The 21,173-nt window shown below is 36.9% G+C and overlaps 2 protein-coding genes across 2 annotated transcripts in view; one reads left to right on the top strand and one right to left on the bottom strand.

Annotated features, from left to right (window-relative positions):
• Positions 1-381: 381 nt before the first annotated feature.
• LOC145977730 (uncharacterized) lies at positions 382-7,462 on the bottom strand. Its single transcript, XM_083109976.1, has 2 exons — positions 7,228-7,462; positions 382-1,089 (listed from the first exon to the last, which is right to left on the bottom strand). Exons 1-2 carry the CDS (start codon positions 7,388-7,390, stop codon positions 539-541), a joined length of 714 nt encoding a protein of 237 aa, XP_082966102.1. The 5' UTR covers positions 7,391-7,462; the 3' UTR covers positions 382-538.
• Positions 7,463-8,075: 613 nt separating this feature from the next.
• The window catches only part of Hr39 (Nuclear hormone receptor FTZ-F1 beta), a 220,871-nt gene continuing 207,773 nt past the window's right edge, over positions 8,076-21,173 (top strand). The window contains exon 1 of the mRNA XM_083144545.1: positions 8,076-8,213. The gene's annotated coding sequence lies outside the window, so the exon portion shown is untranslated. The remainder of the gene's footprint in view (positions 8,214-21,173) is intronic.

Genomic DNA, 21,173 nt, shown 5'->3' with positions numbered 1-21,173 from the left:
TTCCAACATCACGACATTCTTTCATTTTATACAGCGAAAGGATCTGATCCTATTTCTGAGAGATCCTCACTAAGGACAGTAATAAAAACTAAATTATTTCAGGAAAATTCAAATTTAGTACAGCCTTTTCCTTTCACATGTTTGAACTGACTAACCAGAGTTTGTACTAGAATTTCCTCGTTGGCCCGCAATATAGGTGATCAGACTAGCCGGAACAGTCATCTCCTTTACGCCAAATCCAAAATCACAATTAGTTCATTTTTTCCAGCTTTCATTTTCCCAATATTTCTGGCAATACATTACTCCATGTGAATTGGCCATAACACCAACAGACTGTACGTACAGTCACGGACACTTCTGGGTTGTATTGAATACGTTGACTTTCAATGGAATCGTTACAACCCAGCAGTGCCAGTGACTGTACAAAATGGGGAGATGTTGGTATGAGAGTCAAAAAGCACGACGATAGTAGAAGTGAATGTCATTATCATCGGAAAGATTAATTCCTGCTTAGTTTTCTTCTTCGTCTAAATACTTATTATTGAGTGTAGTTTTCTTCTTCGTCTAAATACTTATTGAGTGTCGAAAGTATTTCCTCTTTGAATTTACGCTGGCGACGCTGACTCAACTTTTGAAAGTCCGGAAGCAGGCTTTTGAAGAAGAGAAGATGAGGATTTTCATGTTCTGAATCTTCTGCCAATTGATTTCCTGCTTCCAAAAATTCTATCATGGGATTGGCGACTAATTCTTGAGTGGAAGTCTTCATTTTCTTGATTTTTTTCTCTTGCAGTTGCTGGGACGTTGCTGATTCAGGTTCATTTTCTTCTTTAATGTAAATTTCTTCCAAGTGTTCGCCCCCACTCTCAGAAACTGAATCGTCATCCATTGAACAACCTTGTTCTTCGTCGCCGGCAACGTTACTGTTCACCTTCCTGTGATGACCCACGTATTCTCGTAAAAATGACATCAGGTCAGAGAGGTACCACTGTTTCCTTTGCATTCCACCTTTTCCAGTGGGTTTTCTAATCTCCCTCAGGTGTCGAGCGTACGTGTTCCTTAGAATAGACCACTTTCTCCTGCAGTCGATCACTGAAAAGAAAAAAGAGTGTTACTTTTGATTTTGAGGCAAATTTGCCTTTTTTGTTTCTGGTTGGTTTATTTTACTTTACTTTTCTGCCACTTTATATTTATTTATTTATTTATTGAACTCAACAGGTACATACCTAATTACAGAACACATATAATTACATGTATTATACAGGGTGGTCCAAAAGTGTGGAAACACCTGAATAAAAATTTAATGGCATTACATTTCCAAAAACTAACATTGCAGGTTTGTAATAGGGGTGGGGGAAAATGTTATAGGGCATATGACGATGACGGCCGCCATCTTGAATGCAACTTTAAAAGTTCAAATGGAAACCATGTCGTGTAATACCTCATTGCAATAGGAAATTTTCTCACGAGTTCAACGGTGTGCATAATTTTGCTCTAGCACCAACAGGGACGAAGTTATTAACGTTTTTTTTTGTCCCTGTCACCCCAAACAAGGCTCGTAATGAACCCATGACCACTCACAGTTAAATGGCATATTCAATGTAATGACCAGTGCTCGAAAAAAAAAAATCGAAGCTAGGCGCCAGCTCTGAAAATCAGGCGCCAGGAAACTACCTACTAGCAATTGTGCATACTACATTGTATTTCAAAAGTCGCACAACCCAAACTTTTAAAATGTATATCATGAAAACCGTAATAGGTATTTACACCAGGTTTTCTGCATTAAACTAATCATGTACGCTATCACTGGGTTAATAAATTTATGTTAGCATGTATCAAAATAAAAATAATTACATTATTTTTAAAAATATTGTTAATTTGCTGAAAACATCTGAATTGATTTTCAACAATATATACCAACGTATAAATTTTCAGCGAAAAATGCAGGTTCGACCAGGACTCGAACACGGGTCTCTGATATACCGTGCCATTTCTCTAACGCGATCCTAAGCGGAAGCTTTCCCCATCACACTTGATTCACTCATATCATTTCATTCACATTTCTATTTCAGGACTTTTCAGGACAGACAATCACAAATACCCATGCCTTACCCGGGACTCCAACCCGGAACCCCTGGCGTTGTAGCGCGTTCTGCTAACCACTTCGCCACGGAGGTCGACATCCACTGAGCTACTGAGTCGGCCTGGCCTCGCCTGATTTTCTGTTATCGCTGTTTTACCTGCGTGAAATGGTCTCTGCCAGTGCTACACCAACGGGATCTTTTGCCTTTGAAACACAGTAGACTTCGACGTTGCCTGGTTCCTCCCAGCGTAGAGGCACACACAGGAAATGTACTACGTAGAAATTTTCAGCGAAAAATGCATTTTCAAAGTTTGGGTTGTTCAACTTTTGAAACACTCTGTATAAGAAGCTGAGCATCGCTGTATTCAAAACATCGCTAAATCATTCGAGAAAACAGGAAATGGGGTATTGGAGGACAATGAGTAAGAAATTATTACTGACTCTCTGGAATGTTCACAACGTTGATTTAAAAAAACAAAAAAAAAAAATTGCTAACTTACGCTGTACTGCAATTTGAACTTAGAATCATCAAAATTTCGTACATATTACAGCATAAGATCACAGTCGCCAGGCTGAAATTTTTAGAGCCCTGGTGATGACCATCGTGATCCACAGTTAAAGTGACATTCAAGATGGCGGCCGTCATCGTGATATGCCCTATAATATTTTCCCTCACCCCTATTACAAACCTGCAATGTTAGTTTTTGGATATATAATGCTATTCAATTTTTATTCAGGTGTTTCCACACTTTTGGACCACCCTGTATATTACATATATTTCTGGAATATAGAAATAGAAGATGAAAAATATATAGATATGAAAATATATTTTAAATTATATATATATTATCATCGCTCTACGATGTCAGGGGTCCCGGGTTCGAATTGTTTGTGAGTGTCCATTCATCAGTTTCATCACTCATCCCCATCTTCGCAAATTAGCCAAAAGTGGCACAAAAAGCGAAGAAAAATATATTGATTTGCGTATATATGTACACACACACTCTCTCTCTCTCTCTCACACCACCCACACACTTTATCACACCATTTCATTAGGGAATTATGTGTTTAAGCTTAAGCCATTGTGTAAATATGGGTTTTACTGAGCTCCCTTAGGTTCATAGAAAAGATGTCAATGGTCTTATACTTAATTAGCCATTTATTGTAACTGGTGCACATTCTCCACAATGGAGATTTCTTTTCAATTTCCGATCTAGCCTTCTTTATAAGAAAAACTTCATTCTTGGGTCTAGTTTTCGACGACGGGATTCGAAAATTACTCTGGCACAGTAGATGTTCAGCATCTATTTAACAATTTCCACAAGAATAGTACTTCATGTAACGTTCTTTTGTGACACAGCATTGTAAGCCGACATTAGGTTGTCGTAGTGTTCAAATGTGGGGTAAACTTTCTGAAAGAAATTTGTATTTTAAAAATTTGAGAAATCTTGATTGAAATCTTTCAATTGTTTCACTGTACTTTGCTGTGTATGTATTCCATATAACAGATGCATATTCTAGTTTTGGTCTTACATATGAATAATACAAAACTTTTAGTGTCTCTATACTCTTAAAATCCCTCCCCATTCTAAGAATAAACCCAAGGTTCTTGAACGCTTCACTAATTACTTGTTCTACGTGTTTATTAAAAGTAAGATTTGAATAAAAAATAACCCCTAAATCCATTGACTGTAAAATTTCTGGCTAGAGTATGGTTGTATACTTGATACTGAATTTCAATTGGTTTTTTCTTTCGAGTATGAAATTTATTTATATTTAGTGTTAAATCATTGTTTATTGTTCACGTTTCTAACTTTGTAATATCATTTTGAAATTGAACACTGTCTTCTTGTTTTTTATTTTCCTGTAAAATTTCAGTTCATCTGCAAAAATGAGTTTGTTTTTAAGTCCAATTTATGCACAGGAAGGCTAATCGGGACTGGGCCTACAGTTTAAAGTGGGATCCGAGGCACTATGTGCCTCCGCCGGGACCTCTTGATTACATGGCGAAGACGTTACCACTACTTCATTGGGGAGGCTCTCTATCATTTTTGGCTAATCGCGAGTATGATGATGGAATTGATGAAAGGACGCTCACAAAGAACACTCATGCCCAGACCGGAGTTCGAAGCCAGAACCCCTGGTGTTTGGTGGGTTGCGCTAACCACTCCTTCACGGAGGTCAGCTCAAAAAAGCCTTGCATTGAGCTCATGCTTAGCTGAATTTTCAACGCTCTGGCCTGTGGTGCGAGCAGTCCTGGGTTCAGCTCCAACATTTCGATATTAACATTGTGAGGACAATTGGGATCAAGTAGAAAGCAGCAGTAGCCACTGGCGTACGCAGGGAGGGAGCTGACGGGGCTAGAGCCCCTCCGAAATTTTGAGAAAAAAAAAATATTTTTAAATGAAAGCGGCGGAGAAAATCAAAGTGGTAAATGTACACCCTCCTTAAAATGACCCCTGATTACCATTCCTGTCTTTGAACAACTTTCAAAACGAAGGTTCAAAATGGCAATTACGAAATATTTTATTGTGAATCCTGCCCCTTCGAACACAGCTGTGTAATATTCACCTTTAAAATTCCAGTCCCCAAATAAATCTTGCTACACTTATGGTACGGACCATCATTGCTGATACTTCGGTTCCAAAATTAACTTCCAAAAAAAAAAAATAATAATAATAAACATGCACATTATGTGATATTTTTTCTACATAGAATTTGTGATGGCCCGGCTCTGCTGACATTTGCCACATTGTCAGACCAGCGACGCTAGTGTAAGTTAAACTGCAGAGAGAAAGAGAGAGAGAGAAAATTCAGAGAGCAACATGAGCGTCCGGAAGGGAGGGGGATACGACTCCCCCCTGGAAAAAGGATGTTACCATAAATTTATATATTACACACATATATTTCATTTACTTTATGTTAATTATTGGAAGGATATTGCAGGAACATGATAGCTTCAATCTGAATAAGTGTTTTTTGAGGGTGCAGCACTATTATGGGGGGAAATATGTTTCGTTTGCACCCCCGTGAAAAAAATTACCGCGCTTGCCCCTCCCTGGAAAAACTCCTGCGGACGTCCATGGGGAGAAGGATATACGTAGACGTACGCAGAAAGACGGAGAATGCGAGAAAGAAAATCGAAGACAACATCAGGCAGATAGAAAGAGATATAGAGAAAGATGAGCAGGGTAGGGGAGAGGAAGGGGAGGAGAAAGTCGATACATCAGTTTCTTGCCGGAGACAAAGCTCGGTATATCCTTCTGCTTAGAAATTGAATTTACCTGTAAATATTTCATTGATCTATTGCCTTTCATATTTTGCCAGTGACATCATCATAAAGAAAAGTGAGGGGGGAGTCAAAGATGCCGGGGTCACATTTAACATATCCCTAAATAACATGCGCAGGCCTCCGTGGCGAAGTGGTTATCACACAGCGCTAAAATGCCAGAGGTCCCGGATTCGAATCCCGGCCTGGGCATGAGTGTTCTTCGTGAGTATCCCTTCATCATTTTCATCATGTCATCACTTGTACCGATCTTCGCGATTAGTCAAAAGTGGCAGAAAAGCGAAGCAAAATAAACCAAATCAATCAAACTTAAATAAGATTAAAAAATGTATATAATTGGATAAAATATCATTCATTAATTAATATAGTTTTGATTGTTTACTGGGTAATTCGAAGAGGAGTAGTTTTTCCGCGGTATTCCGTCATTTCATAACCTCTGGGAAGGGGGCAAGTTTTCATTCCGAGGAAGCATCCGGTATTACCGGGAAATTTCGGAAATTCTTGCACCTTTTAGGTATTTTGAGATTCTCTCACCCAAAAACTCTCCCACCCCGGAATTTTTAAGAGGGAAATTTTTTAGGACAAGATTGTTGGTGGGGGGATCTCCCTGTTCCCTCAGGATGTCGCACATTGCACTTAGGAATATAATAAAATTGGCTGCTTCCCTTTTCGCCTCACTCCTGTTTTAAGTCCACTTTATGCATATTAAGGCCAATTGGGACTGGACCTACAGTTCAAAATGGGATCCGAACCACTACGTGCTTCCACTGGGTATCGAAACCGGGACCCCTTGATTACAAGGCGACGACGCTACACCTACGCCATCGGGGAAACCGGTTGTCCATTCATGATGATCCTATTCATATGTATATATCCAGGGTGCGAAATTCTGGGGTGAGAGAGGGGATTTGCCCCCACCAACATTCTTTGCCTCAAAAATTCCACCAACAAAAATTTCCGTGGAGAGCAAGAGTTTTGTTACAAGAACAAAAGATAAGCAATTACTTTTAACTTCAAGTATACTAAGGATAATATCGAAAACATACATAAAGTAAAATAGTGTGGTTGTGAGTGCTGAATGCTTTCTCTCTCTCCTTTCTCCCCGCCCTCTCTCTTTCAACAGACTATTAATAGATCTACACCAATAACAATATGCGCACAATAAAAGTAAAACAAGAATGCAATACAAATATAAGTATAAAATCTAATTGATTTATATTAATAGAAAGCAAATACTAAACAAAAACTTATACATTATAAAACTATTTCAACAATTTTGTAATTTATCGACATCTTTAATCAGGTAGTAAAGGTATTTTATTTTGCTACTTTGTAAATAACTGATTGATTGATTTAGCGGTTTAAGTCCACTTTATGCACAGTAAGGCTAATCGGAACTGGACCTACAGTTTTAAGTGGAATCCGAACCACTATGTGTTTCCATCGAGTATGTAACCCGGGACCCCTTGATTTGTAAATAGTTTATATATTATATATATATATATATATATATATATATATATATATATAAATAATTTTATAACACATTAATTATTTTACATGTATTTAATAATAATAGTAATATTTTAAAATATTTAGTAACTTTTATATTTCATAACAATATAAATATATATAATATAATAATTACATATAATTATCACACACACACATATACATATATATGTGTGTGTGTGTGTGGATAAATTAAGATCTTCCTCCCCCATCAGTGTACAATGATTTTGCACCCTGTATATATCATCGTCACGATTAACCTAATGAGGAAAAAAATGACTCAAAAAAAGCAAGCAAGCTAAGAATGACATGCACATAAGAGACTACAATTTCCTTAAATACATACCTGGAGCATTTACTTCTGTTGCCACTTCATCCCACAATTTATCTGCCAAGTCCTTGTTGTGATATTCACGAAGAATAAAATTATACAGAGGTGGTTTACTTTGCACTGCCAAAATTAATTTCTCGACGCTATAATCCGTGTATTTCAGATCCTTGCCACCCATTCTCTCGTTTCGCAAGCAACAAATATGCAAGAGTGTGTTATGCGAAGCGAGTCGCGGCGACGCAAAGCAAGATGGAGCATGAGCAAGCTAATCTTGCAAGCTAATGATCAATGCAGCATCACCGACGCATGCGCATTGCCTAATGACTCGTTGTGCTTCACAACAAAACACAAGAAAACAGCTGCTAAAATTTTTATCTTTGTGATACGTACATTTACAAACGAGTTCATTTCCTTACTACTATATCTTAAAATTTTGATTTCAATACTCAATTACCTGATTACGAAAAGTAGCCTATTAATTTCAATCACAGAAACGTAATTCCAACTTTAATGTCCGTTATGACATTCGTCATTTAAGACTTAATGGGGTGTTTGCTGTGATACTGAGCTTATCAGTTTTATTTGGTATTCGATCGTCATTTTTAAAATTGTAACATCTTATGTAGAATCGGAGCTACAACGGTGTACAGCAGAAACATCTCGATATATTCCTCCTAACGACGAAAATGCATTCAATCTTTGTTGAGGAAAGTAAAATAATACATGAAGAAGCACCGTGCTCCGCCCAAAACAATGCATTTGTTCACACCTGGATGTTATGCAACCTACGCTGCAAGTGACCTTGCTCTTTCAAAACAAGAAAAAGAATCCTTTGACTTTGCGACCGTATGGTGGTGCTACCTGGCGTCAATGTACTGTAAGACAAGGTGTGCGAACGTCGAGAGGTGTGTGTTACGTGTGGTGTTGTTACCCGTTGTGAATGTCTAGTAGCTGTATTATTTATATGTACTTTGTTCTTTAGAAGATTATATAAGTCAAAGGTAAGTCAATTTTCTTACTACTACTATTATACACTGTCATTGTGATGCAGAATAAAGGTTCCAAGTGTGCGTGATGCTGCTGTACGAAAGTTACGTGAAGATACAAACTTTTAGTTTCGTGGGTTGTCTGCTGTTATGCATGTATGTGGCTGGACAATGAAACCGTATTTGTACGGCGTTATCTTTCATTTCTTGTTTATTGAGAGTTACAATTAGTGAAAAAGTTTTATGGTAGTTGTTTCGCCTACTCGGGCAATGACTACAAAAGAAAGGGGAAAAGACTGGATCTCGGACAGTAGAGAACAAACTGACAAACTTGAATTTACTCGCGCGAAATAAAAAAATGCTCCATGAATGTTTTTCTCTTTACATTACACACAGCCTTCTTCAACGATGTTCGTAAAAAATATATATTGTCATGGATCAAAGTCCATTACGATATTTTTAGGTAAGTATGTCTGCTAACCTTGTTAATGATAAAATAATTTTATTCCATTTAATACACTTAACGCTGTTATACCTATTAACATTTAATTCATTCCAGAAAATATACGTGTATGTTTATCTGGAATACGCGTATACAAAATGTTGTTAGTGAAATTTTGATCAAACAGGATGATTGTGCAATTGAAGAGAGTTGCTGTAGGCTGTTTTAAATTTTATTAGAGTTTTGAAAAAATAACCTTACCAATATGTAAGGACTTCAACACGTTTTCTTCATTTAACTTAATATTACGTATGCCAGTGTCTTGAGAGGGAAGAAAACGAGTTGTGATGAGCTTCAGTTTGGTGCATGTATGTTTTTTTAAAAAGAAATTTCACTGACAGATGCAATTCAGGTTGAATGTGGAAATGAAATTGGCTGAAACATAAGGCACATTATTAGTAGCTTAAGTGAAAGTAAAAGAAGCTTGATAACCAAGTTGGAAAGTGGAATTTTAAGCAGCGTCTAGAGCTATTTCTTAGTGAACATCCCATTGTTTCCTTCCTCACTTTGGCTGGTATTAAGTGTACATCCATTGTACTTAAGTGCAGAATATTCACATAGTTACATGCTACTTCAGAATGACCATTGCTATCAGTTACCTGTGTGTGGTGATAGGATTGTACTTCCTCGGACAACATTGCTATGTAACAATATTTATAATTTGGTTTGACCATGTACTGCAGAAACTTTTCTTAACTGTTTTTGGTAAATATTTTAAATTTATTGTATTGGTCATTCATATCTTCTAATGCTTCAAGATGTATCCTTTGGTTGATGATGAGATTTCACTTTTATAATCAAGGGACATGCTACACACATTATTCTCTGTTTTGAACTTGGACCTCACATTTGATATGTTGATAAACACACAACTACCCTCCTGGGAAACACATTCACATAATTTTCCATTTTGAGTATGCCATAAACATAGGTAATTTACCTGAGCCATAATAAGACATTTCCATGCCATGGGCGAACCCTTGTGCCGAAATATGTCCCTCCTTTTCCATGAGGTGAGAAAATATTGTTATTCTTCAACTTTCAGAGCTCTTAACTGTATCAAAGTTCACTCATTAATGCAAAACTAGGCCCAAGTTCCTTTTGTTTTATTGCGATTTCATCATGCTATGAATGCCATTTTTACATGGTTCGATTTCGATGTACGTCTGTTAACACATACTGTGGAGTTTTAGCGATTACTTAAGGTTTTGTTCAATATATGCTTTTGTGGTTAGGTTAGGCAGGTTAGGTTTGGTTCCCTTAGCATTAAAATGAAGTCCCTAAATGCTTTCTACTAAGGTTCCGATTTACTTCTACATTCATTCCCACACTTCTTCGATATTTACTGTCACTTGTTGACGGAGAATATCTTGCCCATGAGAAGTGCGTAAGGTAATTTTCAAGTTTTTTTTCCCACATAAATAACATCTTTTCGAGTCCAAACAGTGCTCATTACTTTAAGGAAGGTTCAAATTTCGTGTGACAATGATTTCCAAAATTCTACGATAATTAGTCTTTGTGCTAGGAGAAATCATAAAACAATCGAAACCGTTACCGGTACTGTATTACAACATTATAAGCAATCAGTAAAAACTTGATGTGGCTCTCATACAAATCCCAATATTGCAAGCAAAACATTTTTTTAATGTGTCTATTACACTTTTTCTTTCTTGACTAGACAAATGTCTATGCATTTCATTTTACACAATAGGAATAAGAATTGACAGAGTGGGATTTTATGAACTGGTTAATGTAATAAAGGTTCATTGCTACTTAGTCTAGCTCCTGTTTATTTTACCATATTTACATGTTGTACAAGAAAAAGAGGTAATTGTTCATGGGACTGGAATGGAGTGTGATAATATTGTAGAAGTTGATGTGATTGATGTGCAAGTAAGTTTCAGAAACAATTGATTTCAGAAATTTGTAATACAGAAATGTTAGTTTTTTGCTAGTTGTAAATTTAAACAGCAGCTGTTGGATTTTTTTTGCTGATTGAATAACATTGAATCCACGTGTAGTGCAGAAGTACTAAAGCAACATAACCTTACTTGCCCCATCATATAGTATATTCTCATTGAACATTGTGTTTTGTAAAGCTCTTTATGGGCCTCCCTGCTGGCACAGTGCTAGCGTCGTCACCTTGTAATCAAGGGGTCCCGGGTTCAATACCCGATGGAGGCACTTGTCACAGTGGTTCAGATCCCACTTTAAACTGTAGGTCCAGTCCCGATTAGCCTTACTGTGCATAAAGTGGACTTAAAAACACCAAATAACCAATCAATTGTAAAGCTCTTTGGTTCATATTCCAGTCAAGAGTTACTTTTACTGGTACATTTTGGCCTGGAAAATTTTTTCTTGGGAACCATTTCCAATCACTTGAAATAAACGCTCACCTTAAAAAATGAGCGAGTTGATGATTGTTAAAATAGTGAGGAAACTATTCTACTTTTATAACCAAAATCACCTGTGCATCAAATGTATTTATTTTAGACCTTCTAGGATGTACGTTATCTCCGATAGTCATCCTGGAAATTCCATACCTTGGTACAACAGTAATTAACAAAATGCTACTTTGTGCCCTCCCCCCAAAAATGGAGAGAGAGAGAGAGAGAGAGAAATGAATGCTAATTTTTAGTTTCAAATATGCCATCAGTGAAAAAACGAAGAGTTTGCTTGCATGTTTGTGTTCCCTCATAGCTAAATGGTTACTGCTCTCGCTCTTGGTGTGAGCGGTTCCAGGTTCGATTCTCAGTGGTACCTCTGCAAGATATTGATGTTGATCCAAGACAATTGTTAGGACAATTAGGGACGACAGTAGTTGCCCTCTTAGCCAGGAGAAGGGAATTGTAAAACTAAAAATTATACTTTTTTCTGTGGTGGTACTGAAAATCATAATTTTGGAACAGGCTTTTTCATAAATAATAGAATTATCTCGGCTCTTAAAACAGTAGAATTTATTAATGATAGGATATCATATGCAGTTTTACAGGGTAGGTGGTGTAAAATTATTTTAATAAACATACATGCACCAACGGAATATAAATATGATAATACTAAAGATGATTTTTATACAGAGTTAGAACAGGTCTTTGATAAATTTTCTCAGTATGATATGAAAATTCTGTTAGGTGACTGTAATGCACAGATTGGCAAAGAAGAGACATTTAAACCCACGATTGGTAAAGAAAGTCTTCATGAATTAAGTAATGATAATGGTATAAGATTGATTAATTTTGCAACCTCAAAGAATTTAATTGTGAAGAGTACCACTTTTAAACATAAAGATATCCATAAATATACCTGGTCTTCTCCAGATGGTAAAACTCATAATCAGATAGATCATATTCTCATTGATAAGAGAAGGCATACTAGTATAATTGACGTTCGTACACATAGAGGTGCTGACTGCCAGTGACCATTATTTAGTAATTGCTAAATTAAGAGAAAGACTCTCAGTGATAAATAATAAGCAACAAAATCTTAAAGTTCTAAAATTTGATAGAGGAAAGTTTACTGATGAAAGAATTAAGAAAGATTACCAAATTAAACTGTCAAATAGATTTGATGTTTTGCAGGATTTAAATGATGATGAAAATATAAATGAAACAGACGTAAATAAGAATTGGGAGCACATACGTAATGCAATAGAATCAGCAGCTAAAGAAAGTATAGGATACCATAAACCGAGAAAAAGTAAGCCATGGTTTGATAATGAATGTCATAATGTAATAGAAATAAGAAATCAGGCTAGACTTAGGTGGTTAAATAACTCTGATGATACAAATCTAAACAATTATAATAGAATAAAGCGAGAAGTTAACTGCACGTTTAGAAGTAAAAAAAGAGATTACTTGAAAAGCAAAATTAACGAAATTGAAACAAACAGCAAAAATAAAAATATCAGAGATTTATATAAAGGTGTAAATGAGTTTAGAAAGGGGTGGCAACCTAAAGTAAACTTGATAAAAGATAAAGACGGTGATTTTCTAGCTGACCCAAGCGATATTCTAAATAGATGGAAGAACTACTTTAATGACCTTTTAAATGTCCATGTAGGAGATAAATCAGAAGTAAATGAAGTCCACACAGCAGAACCTTTAGTTCCAGAACCTAACTTGACTCAAGTTAAAGATCCTATTAAAAGGCTAAAGAATAACAAAGCACCTTGCATTGATTTAATACCAGCTGAGTTAATTAAATATGGTGGAAATTCGTTAATATGTCAAATTCATAAATTAATTTGTTTAATATGGAATAAAGAAGAAATCCCTCAACAGTGGAAATAATCCATAATTGTTCCTGTGTTTAAAAAAGGTGATAAAATGAACTGCAATAATTACCGTGGAATTTCTCTACTCTCGACAACATACAAAATATTGTCTAACATTCTTTTAACAAGACTAACCCCATATGCTAATGAAATTATAGGTGATTATCAATGTGGATTTAAACGTAACAGATCAACTACAGATCAAATTTTTCACATCAGACACACACTTGAAAAAAGTGGGAATATAAACAAAATGTCCATCAGGTATTCATTGATTTCAAAAAAGCATTTGATTCGGTCAAAAGAGATAAATTATATAATATATTAGTAGAGTTTGGAATACCTAAGAAGCTTGTTAGTATGATAAAAATATGCACCAGTGAAACAGAAAGTAAAATTCGTGTGGGTATTAATATGTCTGACAAATTTACAATTCATGATGGGTTAAAACAAGGAGATGCATTATCTCCATTGCTCTTTAATTTTGCCTTAGAATATGCTGTTAGGAAGGTAAAAGAAACTAAAGAAGGACTAAAATTAAATGGTGTGACTCAGTTGTTAGCATATGCAGATGATGTAAACTTACTGGGGAATGATGTGAATACAATTAAGAATAATGCTAAAATATTTTTCAAAACTGCTAAAGAGATAGGTTTGGAAGTTAACAAAGAGAAAACTAAATATATGCTTACAGGCCAAAACCAAGTGTTAGGTAATAATCAAAATCTAATTATTGATAACAACTCGTTTGAACCAGTTTCCAAATTCAAATACTTAGGAGTAATATTAACAAGTGAAAATTATATTAAAGAGGAAATAAATAGTAGGCTTAATTCAGGAAATGCATGTTACTTCTCTCTTCATAAACTTTTGTCTTCTCGTTTAATATCTAAGAAACTAAAAGTTAAAATATACAAAACCGTAATTTTACCTGTAGTATTATATGGATGTGAAACTTGGTCCCTTGCATTGAAAGAAGAACATAAATTGAGAGTATTTGAAAATAAGATCCTTAGGAAAATCTTTGGACCTAAAAGGGATGAGGAGACAGGTGAGTGGAGAAGGTTACATAATTTGTATTTATGTCCAGATATTATTAGAATAATTAAATCAAGAAGACTTAGGTAGGCAGGCCATGTGGCACGAATGGGAGAGGAAAGAGGAGTTTACAGGATTCTTGTTGGGAAACCTGATGGTAAGAGACCTGTAGGAAGGCCAAGACGAAGATGGAGGAACGACGTTGAGATAGACCTAAGGGAAATCGGTAGGGATGGAAAAGAGTTTATAGATCTTGCTCAAGATAGGGAAAGATGGAAGGCCTGTGTTGCTGCAGCCACGAACCTTCAGGTTTAAGAAGGCTAGGGAGTTAGTTAGTTAGTTATTAGTTGCCCTCTAGTTCGGCTTCGGTTGGTTTGTCCCACCCCTGCCACCTTGCTGGCGACAAGTCACTACTTGTTTGTCTAGCACTGGAAAGTATTGTGCTGTACAGATCAGTCGTCTACAGCTCTTGCTATTGTGCGGACTTACTGCTCGTGTTTTTTTGTCTGTACTGTTCTGTGCGCTGCGTTGTTTTGTGTGTACGTGTACTATTGGAAAATGAGTGCTAGACGGAAACGTACATTTGTAACTATGGAACAAAGATTACAGGCTCTAGAGCACATAGATAAAGGTGAATCAGTCCAAAGTATTTGTAAAAATCTTAAAGTCTGTAAAAGTACAGTTAATGACTGGCACAAAAATAAAAGATAGATTTATTGGTCTTTTTTGCATTACTTCGGTTCGTTCAGCCTACGGTTCGGTCCCGAGGTGGCCGAACTAGAGGGCGCCTACTGTACTTGAAAAGAAAAAGGACTCTGGTCTCCAAAGCCAGATAACTGTGGAGATGGGACTCAGTGTGCTGACCATGCATCGCCCAATGAGAATGCCACTCTGGCAGGCCCAAAAGTAACATAGTTACTTTTTTAAAGTAACTTTAACCAAGTTACTTTCTGCATGAAGTAACATTAACTCAGTTCTGGCCAAAGTAGTTTGTGTGCCATTAGCATGGTAAAGTGTTACTGCAAATAACACAGCTTTTATAAGACTGTATGAACCAAACATATTTTCTTGGACATTGCTGTGTATGTGATGTTACTCAAATTGTAGAGAAATTTGACTGTAAAAAAATAATTTCTTCTTCCCTGTTGGCATCCAGCTACCTTGTTTATTTTATAGTAAGTTTCTTGATCATATATTACACAACTATTTTCTGATAGCTAGTTTGTGTTTTTATACCACTTTCGGTTGAATGCAGCGATGCAGGTGTAATGGTAATTGCACACACACATGCTCAGACCAGGACTCGAAACTAGAACACTCAGGGTCAACTACTAAATACATTTGGCCATCGATGTAGCAATGAAATAACTAATATATTCAAATGCTGCTAATAATTTAAGACACATTCGTAAGTTTTTCATCTATAATTTTTTATTATTAACACCAGAAATATGGTTTTCCCCTCCTTGTTCTGTAAAATGAAATGACTGATTGGAATTTTATCAGTAGGAATGTTATTCTTGTCTACACACGTTATCACACATTTATCTCTTAACCTAAATATATTTTATGATGTAGATGATGCATGATATTCATGAAGAAACAATGAGGAAGTATGTAAGAATTTTTTTTGACATACGTATTCTCTTGGACTATCAACCAGGCGAGTCTTGGAAAGGTTTTCGAGCTTTTGAGAGCTTACGTCACTGATCTCTGATAGAAGTGTCCCCATAATCATCAGAGTGACGTCACCCTGAAGATGAGAGTGACAAGCTCTCAAAAGCTCGGAAACCTTTGTAGAACTCATCTGGTTGATAGCCTGAGAGAATGGGTTCATCATGCATCACTGGGAAAGCTTCAAGACTTGTGCTTCCCTGTGCTTAGCACCACGCCATGAAGGCATATAGGGGGTGTGGGTAGGTACCCATGTCATTCGATGCTGGGTGGGCACCGGGGCCGCTTCCACCGTTAGAAAAGTTCCCGGATTAGAAAAGTTCCCGGATTTGAACCGGCCAGGGCTCGAACCCTGATTCAGTTTCTGATTTCAGTTGCTGATTGGTATTGATACAATAATTATTCTTGAGTTCATGTAGTCAGTCTTTTTTACACACTTGCACATATTTTTATGTTATTCGGTGAGAGTTTCACATATAGATAAGAATATTAATGTATATGATGATACAATGAATTAGTCTTGACATTTTAAATTTGATTCACATGCATTGTTGGTTAGAGGGGTCATCCCCTTGGTTATCCAGAAAAATGTATATGTATGATGTGGAACTCCCATGTAGTGAAATTGTTGGTGCTCTTCCCCTTGGTACAAGCAGTGTAGCTTTGTTCTCTGGTTTTGACCTAAGGATGACAATTGACCCACCTGCAAAAGAATAGCAAGCTCCAATCTAGTAGCCAGTTAGAATCAGGAAAGATACATAGATCATGAATAATGAGAAACTGTTCAGCAGGCTTTGCCCATCAACACAGAGTTTAGTGTAATTCATTTATCTTTATTGTTGCAATTAACCTGAAAAACATGACAAAGGAAGCAAAATACATATCATTTGACTTTGTTCATTTCATCATCATTTTTTCCCACTCTTCTGTCCCGGTTAAGTTTTTTTTTAGGAAAATGCATGTTTTATTACTAGGATTGATTGATTGATTGAATTGCTTTATTTTACTTCGCTTCTTGTGCCACTTTTGGCTAATTTGCGAAGATGAGAATGAGTGATGAAATCGAGTGCTAACCACTCTGCCATGGGGGCCGGCTTTATTACTAGGAAAGAATAGTGCAACTAGTTACATATTTTTGTCTTCAATTCTTTAGAATGAATGTGGAAACAGTGTGAGAAAATGTTAAGTCTTAAGTTTATTGAATTTGTGTGCATGTAGACAAGTATCTATATTCAACTATTCATTGTTCTGTGCCCAGTGGGCAGTTTTTTTTTTACCACAACTTCCAGGTTTTCTGACCTTGCATCTTGTGCTTCATTTCAGTGTAGGATCCAATTAATTTAGTATCACCTGTTATCTTCTTTTTTCCTGAAACCATGCAGAGCCGGACTGGCTCACTTGGCAAAGTTCTGGCAGACCTTATAAACATTCTTCGAAAAAACACACTCGTCACCTGTGTATACCTACTGTTCACAAGCAGTCACAGATTGAGTGATGATGTCTTTTCTGTCCCATGCAGAGTCACCCTGGGTGAGGTAAATAAGGGCATCAAATGAGCAATTAGAGAAAAGAAATTTGGAGGGCAGCCCCATTAAAATATTTAGCTCCTCATTATATTAACATTTAATGCCCGCACATGGCAACATGGTACAAGTAGTTTTTTATTGTTAAATTAACTTTTTTGTTGGTGTGGAAATAAATAAATTTAGTAATAATTGTATTGCTTGCCTTGCTCGCAATACAACGATCGCATCATGTTTATAATTACTTGGTACTTGAAAACTCTTTGTTTATATGCGTTTTAATGGTAACACTATGATAATATGATGACTGATAGTTTGTGCAGGAATTTTTTTCAAAATTGTTATGTTAGTATTGGGAAATACATACTTGGTGTTTTGATGAAATGTTAGCATTAATAGTCTCAATTATAATTCTTCATGGTGGCATTCTGTTATATTTAAAGCACATGCATTATTTTTATTATTATTACAATGTTGTTCTATTAAAATATTTTATTGATGTGTTCAATATGCTTCAAAGTAATGCATTGTAGATTACATAATACGTAGAACACAGCAGTAAATAATGTCAAATTAGTATTTTGAACTTTTAGTTGCAAGATAATTCTATATTAATACAAGTACGATACAAGAGATTTGTTGAGGTGGAAATTGTTAGCTGAGGGATGCCCCTATGGTGACAGCTGAAGGGATGCTTTGCAAAATTGTTGTTAGCTGGGGGAATATCATCATCCCCTTTCCCCACTTCGAGCACTGGGGGCAAAATGTTAATCATGTGGGTGTGAATTTCTATTACAATCAATGATTTTTTTTACTTGATTGCTGAACAGGTGGGTTTTTTTTTAATAGAAATTTCCACCACCCACTTGGCAGTCCCAGTTTGGCCATGGTTCCTTTCCCCATTATTCCAGTGCATCGTGTAGCAAATGGTTTCTCTTGAACACCATAGTGGTTTTTGAAAAGGATAGGAGTTTTCGAAAATGACTTTGCTGTTGCGCGCGGAAGGTCCAGCACAGCCATAAGTACTTAACATATCGATTTCCACATGATGCTTGTGTGTATGTAAAATTCTGTTGTACACATTGTTGTTAATTGATCTATGTCTTGAGAGTATCCACACAGCATATACACCCTTAGCTGCATTTTCAAATCTTTGCAAGGACCTGAAATTGAACACGTAGCTATTTGCTGGATCAATTGATTGATTTGATGTTTTAAGTCCACTTTATGCACTTTATGCCTCCACTGGGTATCAGACCAAGGACCCCTTGATTATAAGGCGATGATGCTGCCACTCTGCCATCGGGGAGACATCGGATGGAGAACATGCAAAGACCACCAGGAGATCCACGTATGTCCACAAAATTCCGAAGGTTAATTCTTTTATAAGGTTGGTAAATTTCAACTATGGCCATGTGCACCGTGAAATAAGTGCTCCAATATTTACATTTGTCTGTATAGGAACTGAGAAAAATGCAAGGAGAATTTATGTAATGGCATGAGAAATATTATAGCTAGGTAAATATTTACTTGCTCATTTCTCAACTTTTTAGAGGATGTACTGAACTTCCTCAAGGCTGGTTTACATTGGTCGAGTGAGGGGGAGAGTTACTGGCCTGTCTGCTCGACTCGACCCTTCTATGGCGATTGGCTGTTTACACACTTTCTACTTCAGCAAAGTGGGGTAGTAGCTGCAGCTGTTTAGTGCTCTTTTTACAGAATGAACCCATCGACGTCGTTGTCGATTTAAAAGAAAAGTTCTGAAACGGTCTACACACTTTTTTTCACGAGAAATGAATACAATAATGCACAAGGACATGTCTGGAAATAAAACTAATTTCTTTGATTTTTCTATTTTCCATCATTCTTAGTTGAACGTGAATTCCTTATTTTTAATTTTATTTCTCCTATGCCAAACACATCAAGTCTCATCTCTTCAACTTCGTACACCCGTAGTTCATTTTGTTTGTTCCTATGATCGACACAACACAACACAGACTCTATACTGTCCTCAGAAATCGTTTACTCGGGTGAGTCGCTGTCCTCCGCGGACAGCCACTCGACTGTCCTGACTACTGGAGCGAGTACTGGCTCCAGTGCTCTCCCCAGTTGTTTACACGGGGAGAGTAGCTCGCTTTACTCTACTCGCTCCAGCTACTCTCCCGTCTACTCGACCAATGTAAACTAGGCTTAAGAATTAAAAGTTTGAGAACCCGGTCATGCAAACAGCACATGTTCCTGTAGGGAGCATGTGCTCCCATTTGGTGACTTAAGAGCACATTGTGTTTCCAGATCATATAAAAAAAGAGTTGATATATCTACGAGGGAAAATTTTATTTTCATAAGAAAAATAGAACATGTGCTCACTTATTAATAAAACCCATTGTCTCATAATGACCTATTGAGCTGTTTTATACCATTTATACTGTCCTTATACCCGGTGCTCGAAGTAAGTGGGTATCTACAAAGGTAGCAAACTTTTCACAAAGCATACCCCACTATCTCATTGTCACCATGTTAAACCATAGGAGTATCCCTCCAGATAACCCCAAGGCTTGACCAAACCTCCTCTCCATCCAACGTTTTCCATTTCAAGTGCTGCTTATTCCTCCTCTTCCCTTGCAAATTTTACGAGGTGCATTCAAGTTCTAAGGTCTCCTAAATTATTTTGAAAAATATACTCACCTCAGAAAGCTGAAACTGCCGTCACTTCTCAACATAATCACCGTCTAGACGTTCACATTTTTCACAACGCTGACGTCACGATAGAATGGCCTCTGCAAATGATTTTTAGGACTCTGTTATGTATACTGAATAATCGCTGATGCAAGAGAGGAACGGCCGGAAAATGTGTGACCACGGAGACTGTCCTTTAACGTTGGAAAGAGCCAATAATTGCTAGGTGCAAGGTCAGGTGAGTATGGACGGAGCATGTGATCTACTTCAAATTTGTTTTCCATGAAGAGCGTCTGAACATTGGCCGCCCGATGAGGAGGTGCAGCCATTTTCGGCCGTTTCTTTCCCAATGCTGGAAGCAACTTGGTCCTCAAATCAGTTTCATAGCTTGTACGCATCATTGATGTACTTTTAGGATAGCAATGCATGAGTATAACGCCTTCGCTGTCCCAAACACAACTTTTCTCAGCAATGGAGTAACTGGCGGCTGGTTCGTGGGCGAGGCTTTTTTCATACGACGTTCGACATCATTTGAACTATCGAACCCACGAACGCACATTGTTCATGTCCATGACACCACCACAGCATGTCCCAGTCAATTTAAGATGAATATCGATGGGTGTTACTCCACACGCTAATAACACGCTATTCTTTTGATGTAAATGATGTCATTCCCAGTATCAAAAACATGTCCGCCGTTAGATAGCGCCACTAGCTTCCTATGGGCCATATCATGCTGTCATCTGGCCTCATCAACCTTCAAGAATGGATGCTTCTTCTCAAACAACTCTCACGTTTATGACTTCTTCTATTAATGAGAAAAAAGGAGACCTTAGAACTTGAATGCACCTCGTACTATCAAGTAATATTAAACATTGAAAGGAAAATCGGCACCATATTTTCAAATTATTTTATATTTCTACCTCTACCCTATCATTGCAAAGTAATGATAAATGCTCTACAATGGAATGATGCCCTCTTTGAGGGCCAAGACTTGGCATGTGGAACCACGAGCAAAATTTTTTTTGTGTGTGCTGATTCCCTTGTTCCTCAATGGGCTGTTGTGCCACAGAGTTTAGTTCTAATGGTACAAAAGGCAATCTTTCGTGTACTTGCCTTTTTATTACACCTGCTGTTAAGCTTGCTCAGGAGAAGGGTTAATGTGGAAATAATAATATACAGGGTAATTCAAAATGAATGGTGCAACTTTGCACAGTTATTATGACGTTACTATTTATGATAGAAAATCAGAAAAGGCATGAATATAAAGAATAACTCGGGAAGTTTTA

Source organism: Lepisma saccharinum, chromosome 23 (assembly GCF_977018435.1).
Source record: "Lepisma saccharinum chromosome 23, izLepSacc3.1, whole genome shotgun sequence".
Lineage (NCBI taxonomy): Eukaryota > Metazoa > Arthropoda > Insecta > Zygentoma > Lepismatidae > Lepisma > Lepisma saccharinum.
Note: the sequence above shows the minus strand (reverse complement) of the source record. Positions and strands in the feature narration are given on the sequence as shown.

Coding starts and splice junctions, on each gene's coding strand:
- LOC145977730 (XM_083109976.1), bottom strand. CDS start 7,390: ATGGGTGGCAAGGATCTGAAATACACGGATTATAGCGTCGAGAAATTA. Junction 1,090..7,227: donor AACAGAAGTAAATGCTCCAG/GTATGTATTTAA, acceptor TTTTCTTTTCAG/TGATCGACTGCAGGAGAAAG.